Source organism: Bufo gargarizans, chromosome 4, assembly GCF_014858855.1.
Source record: "Bufo gargarizans isolate SCDJY-AF-19 chromosome 4, ASM1485885v1, whole genome shotgun sequence".
Taxonomy (NCBI): Eukaryota; Metazoa; Chordata; class Amphibia; order Anura; family Bufonidae; genus Bufo; species Bufo gargarizans.
The window spans coordinates 418,415,703-418,428,035 of record NC_058083.1 but is presented as its reverse complement, the minus strand read 5'-3'; the positions used below and the strand labels follow the sequence as shown (position 1 = coordinate 418,428,035).

The 12,333-nt window shown below is 43.3% G+C and overlaps 1 protein-coding gene across 2 annotated transcripts in view; it reads left to right on the top strand.

The window, feature by feature from the left end:
- Positions 1-12,333, top strand: part of MERTK (MER proto-oncogene, tyrosine kinase) — a 110,239-nt gene that overhangs the window by 29,944 nt on the left and 67,962 nt on the right. For both annotated transcript variants that reach the window (XM_044290337.1, XM_044290335.1), the window contains exon 5: positions 2,101-2,187. In XM_044290337.1, coding sequence (XP_044146272.1) covers positions 2,101-2,187 — 87 coding nt within the window. The remainder of the gene's footprint in view (positions 1-2,100; positions 2,188-12,333) is intronic.

Sequence of the window (12,333 nt, the reverse complement as noted above, 5' to 3'; positions counted from 1 at the left end):
GCACGCGCGGGGACTCCGCATAACGAGGCCGCTGCCAGGAGTCCCCGCGTGTGCGCACTAGGTATAACCTGATGCGCCCGTGCGATCTGGCTGAGGAGGCGGCTCTAATGAAAGGGAGGGCGGCGATTTCAATTCAGAGGGCGGCGCTGGGCACCGAAAGGAGATGGCTGCAGCTGGGCACCCTGCATCATGATACGTCACCTTGGACACATTTGTGACGTGAGTGACAGGCGCATTTGATAAGGTCACTTTAGGATTCTGTGTATTAGTAGAGACCTCGCCATATGTTTAGCTTATAGGCCTAAATTCTGATGACAGAATCCCTTTATGTTACTATACGAACTAAATGGTATGGATTTTGCCTCAAAGCAAACGGTTTCTTCCATATGTTATGACCTTTTGTACCACCTTCCTTTTAACAGTTTAGGCTGCTAGTTTTTCTGATGTTGATACCACCAATGATAAAAATGTTCCACATTTTAAGTCTAATGTGGTTAGTAATGGGCAACACAGGAGGGTGAACGTGCCTCTTTTTCTGCCTCCTCATTTACCTATGTATGGATAATCTTGCCTAAAATGTCTTGACACGGTGATCTTCATATCAATAAATTGTTAGAGCAGCTTTTCTGACTAAACTTACCTGTCCAAGCTCCAGCGACGCAATTCTCAGCCTCGGCACGGCCGCGTCGGGAGAGATGCACTGCTGAGCCAAGCCCCCTGGTGACGCGACTGCATCCTTTGCAGCAGGATGCAATGCTCTGTTTCTCCCTACAGTGGGTGTGTGCTCCAGGAGACTAGCAGTGGGTCGATTGCTCAGCTGCTCTATTATTGTGTGCTAGTGTTCTGACTAATGGAGCGCCTATCAGGTGCTGATACAGAGACTCTGCGCTCTCTTTAAACCCCTTCCTGGCCATACAACAGTGCCAGTGATAGTCTTGTTTGGGCTCAATAGCTATGTTCCTGGTTCTTGCTTCTGTGTTGATATGGATTGCTTGTGTTTTTGACCTTGGCTCATCCTTTGACTATTCTCTGTCTCTCTCGATTTGTACTGTGCATCCTGTCTGGTTCTGACCTCGGCTCATCTTTTAACCACTCTTTGTCTCTTGTTTTTTGTATTGGTTTGTCCTCCTGGTTGTGACCCATTTACGTAAGACTCTGTGTTTGTGTCGTTTGTCTCTAGGTGTTTGTCTGTCTCTGTACCTTAGTAGCATAGAGACTGTCAACCAGTTGCGGTCTTGCTATCTAGGGTTTGCACTGCAGGTAGGGAAAGCGGGCTGGGTTCTAGGTTAGGGCTCACTGTCCTTGTCTCTCCCTACCTACAGGTGTTATATTTCTTCAAGGAACTAAGTGTCAACTTCTGGGTCAGTGTGTGTGTATATATATATATATATATATATATATATATATACACACTATAGAGCCAGAGAAAGCAAAAATGCAATCACAATGCAGCTCAAAGCAGTTCTGAAATTTATTGTAAAATCACAAGAATATATAGACAGCTCTTATCAAGATACATCCTACTGCACACATACAAAGAGGTATAAAAAGCGCTAATACATCTGGCTACCTTGTTAGCACATTCCATAGATAATTATATGAAGATGTAGGGAGGACAGCTTTGTTGTCTGCCTAAAAAGCAACATTTAATGAACAAGACAGTCATTCCTAGAAGCTTGCACCTTCAACTTGACTGGGAACTTGACCTTGGCTAAACAGAAACAACATTTATCTTGTATTAAAGCTGTAGTGCAAGAATGGGGTAGGGGTTTGCCACTTGGCTGGACCTATAAAGGAAAGATGACTTACCTGCTTCCCGGCACCAGCCGGGCACAGATGTTGACATTGAGGGACCCCACTGGAGCATCACAGTCCTAGAAGAGAAGGAGTGGGGAGCTGGTGCCGGAAAGCAGGTAAGTAATCTTTCCTTTACAGGTCCGGCCAAGAGGAGGGTTTGCCAACCCCTTTAAGCTTCTAAAATAATTGTAATATATTTTTGTCAAGCACATGTGTAATTGTAGCCAGACAAGATGAAGACGGACAAATATGGCTTTATAATTTTTTAAAGATTTTTTTTTTTTCTGTATTTTTCTGCAACAGGTTTGGATCAAGCAACAATATACAGTTGTGAAGCTCACAACATGAAAGGACTGACTGCTTCCAATAATGTGAATATTAACATTAAAGGTATGCCTGAGAGATAAGTAATGATTCATGTTCTGTGCACCTTCTCTTTATATTTGCTTCCTGAAGAGATCCCATTGGATGGAGTAAATGTACTTTGATGTGTAGTAGTAAAATGTATATGCCTGGCCTGCCAATCACTGCTACATCCTGGCAGAAAGGAGAGAGTAGCAGTGCTGGATTAGAGGGAGCTTTGGAAGGGGTAGTTTGCCCACAGACAAATTGAACTTGGACAACCACTTTAGGGCACCTGAATTTCACAGTTCATCTCCTCCTCACAATTTAAATTATATAATTTACCTTCCTGCCCAGACCATTTTTTTGGCAAATCTGAAATGTGTCTACTTTATGTGGTAATAGCTTTGGAACACTTTTACTTATCCAAGCCATTCTGAGAATATTGTCTCGTGACACATTGTAATTCATGATAGTCATAAATTTGAGTCAATATATTTCATCTTTATTTGTAAAAAAATCCCAAATTTACCCAAAATTTTGAAAAATTCCCCAATTTCCTAAATTCTATTTCTCTACTTTTATAATAGATAGTGATACCTCATATAATCGTTATTACTTTACATTTCACATATGTCTACTTCATGTTTGATCATTTTGAAAATGACATTACATTTTTTGGGGACGTTAGAAGGCTTAGAAGTTTGAAAGCAAATCTTAAAATTTTTCAGAAAATTTTGAAAACCCACTTTTTAAGGACCAGTTCAGGTCTGAAGTCACTTTGTGAGGCTTACATAATAGAAACCACCCAAAAATGACCCCATTTTAGAAACTACACCCCTCAAGGTATACAAAACTGATTTTACTAATTTTGTCAACCCTTTAGGTGTTCCACAAGAATTATGGAAAAATGGAGATGAAATTTCAGAATTTAACTTTTTGGGCAGATTTAACATTTTAATAATTTTTTTCCAGTAGCAAAGCAAGGGTTAAAAGCCATAAAAAACTTTATATTTATTACCCTGATCCTGCGGTTTACAGAAACACCCCACATGTGATCGCAAACTCATGTAAGGGCGCACTGCAGGACGCAGTAGGAAAGGAACGCCATATGGTTTTTGGAAGCCAGATTTAGCTAAACAGTTTTTTAGATGCCATGTCCTGTTTGAAACCCCCATTATGCACCCCTACAGTAGAAACTCAAAAAAGTTACCACATTATGGAAACTACGGGATAAGGTGCCAGTGTTATTGATACTATTTTGGGGTACATATAATTTTTTATTGCTCTAGATTATGTTTTTTGTGAGACAAGGTAACCAAAAAATTGATGTTTTGGCACCGTTTTTATTTTTAACAACATTCATCTGACAGGTTAGATCATGCACAATTTTTATAGAGCAGGTTGTTACGGACGCAATTATATCAAATATGTCTACTTTCTATGATTTGTTTCAATTTTACATAATAAAGCAGTTTTAAAAACAAAAAATAGTTTTTTTATCTCCATTTTCTTTTTTTGCAGGAAGAGTTGATGTTTTTATTAATACTATTTTTGGGTACATATGATTTTTTGATCATTCATTATTACACTTTATGGCGCAAGGTGACCAAAAAATTTGTTGTTTTGGCTCAGTTTTTATTTATTTATTTTTACAGCATTTATCTGAGGGATTAGGTAATGTGAATTTTTTATAGAGCAGATCGTTACGGACGTGACAATACCTAATATGTCTACTTTTCTTATTTATTTAAGTTTTACACTTTTATAATAGCATTTCTTAAATCAAAATAATGATATTTTAGTGTATCCATAGTCTGAAAGCCATAGCTTTTTTATTTTTTGACCAATTGTCTTAGGTAAGGACTCGTTTTTTGCAGGATGAGGTGACGGTTTGATTGGCACTATTTTGGGTGGTATATTCCTTTTTGATCGCTTGGTGTTGCAATTTTTGTGATGTAAGGTGACAAAAATAGCTTTTTTTTTACAGTTTAAAAAAAATATATATTACGGTGTTCACCTGTGGGGTTAGGTCATGTGATATTTTTATAGAGCTGGTTGTCACGGACGTGGCCATACCTAATATGTATAATTTTTTTTATTAATTTCACTTTAGCACAATAATAGCAGTTTTGAAGCAAAAAATAATCATATTTTAGTGTCTCCCTTGTCTGAGAGTGATAGCTTTTTTATTTTTTGACTGATTGTCTTAGGTAGGGTTTCATTTTTTGCGGGATGAGGTGACGGTTTGATTGGTTCTATTTTGGGGGCATACACCTTTTTGATCACTTGCTGTTGCAATTTTTGTGATGTATTGTCACAAAAATTGCTTTTTTTACACAGTTTTTATTTTTAATTTTTTTACAGTGTTCACCTGAGGGGTTAGGTAATGTGATATTTTTATAGCGCTGGTTGTTACGGACGTGGTGATACCTAATATGTATATTTTTTTTATGTATTTCACTTTAGCACAATAATAGCAATTTTGAAACAAAAATATTATGTTTTAGTGTCTCCGTGTTCTGAGAGCTATAGTTTTTATTTTATTTTTTTGGCAATTATCTTAGGTAGGGTATCATTTTTTGCGGTATGAAGTGACGGTTTTATTGATACCATTTTGTGGGACATACGCCCTTTTGATCGCTTGGTGTTGCACTTTTTGTGATGTAATGTGACAAAAATTGGTTTTTTTGTTTACACTTTTTTTATTTTTTTATGGTTATCAGACAGGGTGGATCATGTGATATATTTATAGAGCCGGTCATTAAGGATGTGGCATTACCTAATATGTGTGTGGGGGGGTTCTGTTTTTATTATAAAATAAGGGGAAAGGGGCTTTTTTTTTTCTTTTTTTACTTTATTATTTTTATTAAAAAAACACTTTTTTTAAACTTTTTTTTTCTTTCCCTTATTTCTGATGTTCACTTTTAGGGGTCTGATCCCCTCTGCAATGCATTACAATACATCTGTATTGTAATGCATTGCCTGTTCGTGTACTACAGTGAGTAGTACACAAACAGGTTGCCTAGGAAAAGGGCCTGAGGCTGGATCGCCTCGGCTCCTGTAGAAGGCAGGTCCCGATGCCGTGCAAGGCATTAGGCAGCCTCTGCACCGCATCGACTGTCTTCTCACCCATCGGGTCCCCGCCACAGCAGCGCGGGGACTCAATGCGCTCCCTCACCCGACACAAACCCCTTCTATGTCGCGGTCAGCGCGGACTACTGCATAAAAGGGGTTAATCCACCTGCATCGCTGTAAACAGCGATGCCGGCGGATACAGCAGAAGCCCGGCTACCAGGGAATGCCAGGCCCCTGCAGTGATTGCGCGTGCACCGCTCCGGTGCCCGCCCGATCTCCATGACGTACTATTACGTCAAATTGCGGGAACGCATTGGCTACCATGATGCAATAGTACGTCATGTGTTGGGAAGGGGTTAAACAATTATGGACTGCCCATTTGACGATGTCATGTGTTTGGAAGCTTCTGTTAGGTTTGTTGGCAACATCTGAGTTAATTAGAGACACACCTGTGGATGTATTTAAATGCACACCGGAAACACACTGCTTCTTTGTGTAGCATCATGGGAAAGTCTAAAGAAATCAGCCAAATTATCGGGAAGAGAATTGTGGACTTGCACAAGTCTGGCTCAACCTTGGGTGCAATTTCAAGATACCTAAAAGTGCCTCGTTCATCTGTACAAACAATTATACGCAAGTACAAACAAGATTAGAATGTCCAGCCATCATACCACGCAGCAAGGCGATGGGTTCTGTGTCCCAGAGATGAACGTGCTTTGGTCCAACATGTGCATATCAACCCAAGAACAAAAGCAAAAGACCTTGTGAAGATTATGGCGGAAGCTGGTAAGATTGTGTCAATATCCACAGTGAAACCAGTACTGTATCAACATGGGCTGAAAGGCCACTCTTCCAGGAAGAACCCATAACTTCAAAGGAAACGTACAAAAGCCAGACTAATGTTTGCAAATGCCAGGATCCGACTCTATCTCGAGCCTGGGAAAATGTGGTAGTAGTTGAGGGTGAGCCGCAACAACCGGGGGCCGAATCTATGTTCCCCCGTTTTGTGGTTCAACAGGAGATGCTGTACCGGGTAAATAAACTACGGGGTGAACATATTGAACAGCTGGTGGTGCCCCAGGCATATCGCAAGCTCGTGTTGAAGTTAGCCCACCAACATGTTCTTGGGGGACACCTGGGCCAGCAGAAACCGCAGGACCGGATTTTACAGCGGTTTTACTGGCCCAGTGTGTTCAGAGAGGTAGAAGAGTTTTGCAAGTCTTGCCCAACCTGCCAGATAACCAGCCCTCAGCCACATTTCCGTAGTCCTCTGGTCCCTCTCCCGATTATTGAGGTTCCCTTCGAGCGGATCGCTATGGATCTTGTAGGCCCAGTACCGAAGTCAGCTAGAGGGCACCAGCACATCCTGGTCATCCTCGACTACGCCACGCGGTACCCGGAGGCGGTGCCACTGCGTCATACGTCAGCCAAACTCATAGCTAAGGAGTTAATGGAAATGTTTTCTAGAGTGGGTCTGCCTAAGGAGGTTTTAACTGACCAAGGGACCCCATTTATGTCCAAGGTCATGAGGGAACTCTGTAAGTTGCTCCAAATAAAACAGTTACGGACATCCGTGTATCATCCGCAAACGGATGGCCTGGTAGAAAGGTTTAACCAGACGTTAAAAAATATGCTGAAAAGAGTGGTGTCTAAGGATGGGAGGGACTGGGACCTTCTTCTGCCCTATCTCATGTTCGCAGTGCGAGAAGTGCCCCAGGCCTCTACTGGGTTCTCGCCCTTCGAACTACTATACGGCAGACACCCTCGTGGTTTATTAGACGTCGCCAAAGAGGCGTGGGAACAACAAACCACGCCGCACAAAAGTGTAGTTGAGTATGTCACCCAGATGCAGGGACGGATGGAAACAGTGTTACCTCTGGTTAGGGAGCATATGGAGGCAGCGCAGCGAGCCCAGAGTAGGGTCTATAATCGGCAGGCTCGGGTCCGAAACTTTAACCCGGGTGATCGGGTGTTGGTTCTGGTACCAACGGTAGATAGTAGGTTCCTAGCTAGGTGGCAGGGGCCCGACGAGGTACTAGAAAAAATTGGACCAGTAGATTACCAAGTACACCAGCCAGGGAGGCGAAAGCCGGAGCAGGTGTACCATGTAAATCTGCTCAAGCCGTGGAAGGAAAGGGAAACCTGTACGGAAGACAGCCCACGACCAGGGTTCCTAGGGGAAGCGGTTTTGGCCCCTCAGTCTGAAGCAGGGGAAGCGGCTGTCACAGTGAAAATTGCTGACAGCCTCTCCTCTAAACAGGCTCAGGAAGCCAGGGAGTTCATTAGTCGGAATACGGATGTGTTCTCAGACCTCCCTGGACGCACGTCCGTAATCCGGCATGACATTGTCACTGAGCCTCAGGCGAAAGTCCGGTTAAAACCGTACCGGGTACCCGAGGTTAGGCGACAAGCCATCACGAAGGAAGTGCAGCTAATGCTCCAGCTGGGTGTCATCGAGGAGTCAAAAAGTGAGTGGGCCAGTCCGATAGTATTAATACCCAAGCCAGACGGGACATTGCGGTTTTGTAATGACTTCCGCAAACTTAATGAGGTGTCCAAGTTTGACGCGTATCCCATGCCCCGAGTGGATGAGCTTATTGAAAAGTTGGGCCAAGCCCGGTATTTTTCTGTGTTGGACCTCACCAAAGGGTACTGGCAGGTACCCTTGACGGAGGCTGCCAAAGAAAAAACGGCTTTCGTCACGCCAGAGGGGCTGTATCAGTACAAGGTATTACCCTTTGGTCTACATGGCGCTCCCGCCACGTTTCAAAGGTTAATGGATATTGCACTCCGTCCACATCGTCGATACGCTTCAGCGTACCTGGACGATATCGTTGTCCATAGCACCGACTGGGAAAGTCACTTACCTAAAGTCCAGGCTCTAGTGGACTCCCTTAGGAAGGCTGGTTTAACCGCTAACCCAAAAAAGTGCTCGATAGGGTTAGAAGAGACCAAGTACCTGGGGTATGTCATTGGGCGCGGAGTGATCAAACCTCAGGTGAACAAAATTGAGGCAATTAGGAATTGGCCCGACCTGTCTCTACTCGGCAAGTAAAGTCGTTCCTGGGTATGGTGGGGTACTATATGAGGTTTGTCCCCAATTTTGCTACAGTCGCCGCACCATTGACAGGCCTTTTGAAGGGACGCAAGTCAGTGACGGTCCACTGGAATGAGCAGGCGGAAAAGGCTTTCTCCGCTTTGAAGTCGGCCCTGTGTGGGTCCCCAGTTTTGGTGACGCCCGACTTCAAAAGGGAGTTTATAGTGCAGACCGATGCCTCCGAGGTAGGTCTCGGTGCTGTACTATCTCAAGATATTGACGGGGAGGAGCATCCCGTTGTCTTCCTCAGCCGGAAGCTCACCCCAGCCGAGACTAGGTACAGTATAGTGGAGAGAGAGTGCCTGGCCATCAAGTGGGCACTCGAGTCTCTCCGCTACTACCTTTTGGGCAGAAGGTTCCGTCTGGTGACCGACCACTCCCCTTTGAAGTAGATGAGCCAGGCCAAAGAGAGGAATGCTCGGGTCACCAGGTGGTTCTTATCTTTGCAAAATGTTAAGTTTTCTGTGGAACACAGGGCAGGCAGGTTACAGGGAAACACGGATGCCCTATCCCGCGTACACTGTCTGGCAAGTGTTCACCCCCTCAGGGTTGAACAAAGGGGGGAGGTATGTAAGAAGGAACAAGGAGCCGTCTTTGACGGAAGATACGTGTCACCGAGGTTCCTGGCCTCGGTGAGGTAAGAACCGTTTTTTTTCCCTGAAGTGTCAGGTCTGTAGTGCAATCTGACACCTCAACTGTTAGAATGGCTGTAAAGCCAATCCGGGCCGGTTCTTATTGGGAGCAGCCAAAGAGCAGGGTGGGTGGCTGTTCCCCATGGTTCCAGGCCGGGTTTTGGCTGGAATATAAAAAACCCAGCCAGCATGTTCAGGTGGTGGATTATCCTCCATGACAGAGGAGCTGAGGAGTCTGTGGTTTGAGACACTGAGGCATCTGTTTGTGTGAGCCATAGGCTGGGGAAACAGGCCACTAAAGACTGCTGCGGACTCTGGGTGAAAATCATCTGCTGACCAGGTGACGTCTTTTGCACTGTGAACTTTGTGTGGTGTGAACAGGCACCAAAACTGAACACTTTCTTTTGGCTTGTTTTCTTGCTATGTGTGAATAAACACTGAACTTTGATTTAAACCTTGTTTTTTGCCTCTGTACTGCGTGCGTCCGCTTACCCTGCCTACCAAAGCGAATCCCCACATATATATATATATATATATATATATATATCTCTATATATAATTTTTTTTTTTTGAGGGGGGAGGAATATGAGTCATAGTGTTTCTGTTTTTAGGATGTAATGAATCATGTTTTCCTTCCTATACTGGCTTCCATATTCACTGTAGCCAGGAGGAAGTGATACTTGCCATTCTTGTTTTTAGGGCACTTGATCTTTGTGCTGGGTAAACTTTGATTTATAAAATTTTTCACCAGTGTTTGTGTGTTACCGGGCAGATGGAAATGCCTCCCTCAATGATCGCTATTGCCCCTAGCCCTTATTGCTCAATCTCCCCTCTCCCATTTTTTTAAATCTAATCCACTTTGCTGGTACTGTAAAACACTGTGGATTTGCCACAGAAATCTGCAGCGTATCCATCCTGTATGGATGTAGCTTTTAAATGTAAGATTAAGCAGATATCAGTGCATAATGATGGATCCGATGACCCGTCCTGATGGGACTTTCATGACTAATGCTGCAGATGGCAATTTTTATTTGACTGTCTGCTGGAGCCGTATGATCAGATTGCAGCTCATTCATTGTGAGCCTAGCAGTTTATGGACAGTGGTGGTATTGATTCATTTTTTAGTTGTCTCTCTGATAGACTCATTAATGTAAGACTTGTTTAGACTTGCTTCTTTTCCCTTGGTATTCCCTGCAGCCTTGGAAGAAGGCCATTTTTAAAAGGACGAGTCCCTTTAAACTGTGCAGTGGAAAAATAAGGTTTACTAGTGTTTATTTAATTCAGCCAGCACTAAAATAAATCAGATTACACAACATTTATATGTTTTTACTTGGCAGCAAAGGCACACTGGTTATGGACCAAGTTAATTTTTAAGTGCATTTGGTTTCACAAATGCATTAAAACTATAGAGGACTTCATAACATAATTGAGTGATATGAACAGAGAGACTTATTAAGTGAATCTGAGAGCTGTTTAATATTTATGGAAAATATACATATAGATCACTATATATATATATATATATATATATATATATATATTATATATATACACACAGACACACATTACTCACAAACGTGAGGCGAGAGATATTTGGCTTGTGGGTGAAATTTCAGGATGAACCTAAAATGCACTCTACCCTTTTACAGGTGAACTTAATGTGACCTTCTGTAAACTTTTGAATGCACATGTCCAGCTGTTCAATGTTTCAGTACTTTTTGCACAACTTGCTGATCTCTAACAAGGTGCTTAACGGCCAACTTTACAACAAGTGTTTGATACATGAATCGCCCAATAAATTGCCTGGTTCAATTAGAATTGGTATTTAAAAAGTCCTCCTCATCGTTCACATTTTGACATCATGAGACCAAGACGACCCCTAACAATTGATCAACAATTACCTCACCATTGCAAGACTTTAAGCAGGATGTTCTCAGACGGAAGTGGCCACTGAGCTTAAAGTGTCGCAGAGTGTCACCAGCAGGTTGCAACAGAGATACAGAGAGACTGGAAGAGTCACAGAAAGCCATAGAAGTGGACGTCCTTTGCCTACAGCCCACACTGATGACCGCTTCATTGTAAACAATGCCCTGCGGAACTGGATGATGAATGCCACACAACTCCAGGCACATTTGAGGGAGGTGAGAGGCACCCAAGTGTCACGTCAGACCATTCAAAACCATTTACATCAGCGAGGGACCAGTGGGCCTCAGTGCTGTTCACTGATGAAAGTCGATTCACACTGGGCAGAAATGATGGCCGCCAACGATGTTGTAAACGTCAAGGAGAGCGCTATGCATCAGCCACTGTTGTCACCAGACGAGCCTTTGGTGGTGGTAGTATTACAATGAGGGCAGGTGTGTCTAGTCAATACAGAACTGCATACTGTATATAGTGATCTATATGTATATTTTCCATAAATATTAAACAGCTCTCAGATTCACTTAAGTCTCTCTGTTCATATCACTCAATTATGTCTCTTATTCTCTTAATTGTCTCTTATTCGGGGGTCATTCTCACCGAATTATCTTCATAACCACTGGGTTTCAGGTCCAAACAGGGCAATTTATTTGACACTCTTCATACACGCCATGGCATAAAACAAAAGCCTGCCCGCCTGGGCTCTACCTAAACATAATAAACATTGTATCCTTAACTCGGCTATACTATAGCGTTCACACATGGAACCAGGTGTGGCTTACCCCAGACATACAGTCCACCAGCCTTCAGGCTGTAACAAATGCAGTACCTTTTGGAGGGGGTTGTGGCCTAGCAGTCCTCCCGACTCTGACATTTTAATTCTTGTTCCTGGGCGTCGCTGAATCCCCCAAAGTCCAGGCTATTGCATAGCCTTGTGGCCCCTCAGCCTTGCCTAGCTGAGACCACACTGACAGAGCCTCACCAGGCCTCTGTCTGCACACTCTCCAGAGTGAGACACACCCAATTCCAGCAACCAGATTAAATGGAATCCCTGGACGTGAGCATGCCCTAAGTCCCGGAGTTGAGCATGGGTCCATGCACCCGCCCAACACATTGCCTGTTCCCCATTAAAAGCCCGCCCCGGACTAGCAGGAACCTGCTATTCTAACAATATTGGTGTCCACCAGCTAACTTAGTGGACATCTATATAGGGGCCTTTACTCCACCAAGGACGGGCCCCTTGGTGAAACGCTCCCGGTGCAAACAACACCCCTTTTATCATACTTCCCCGGGACTTTACTGCACTCCTCAATGTTCACATTGCCACTATATATATATATATATATATATATATATATATATATACACATACAGTGCTTTCAGAAAGTCTTCAGACCATTTCACTTTTTTCAGATTTTATGTTTTTATGCCTTGTGCTAAAAAAGTTTTCCACATCAATCTGCAGTC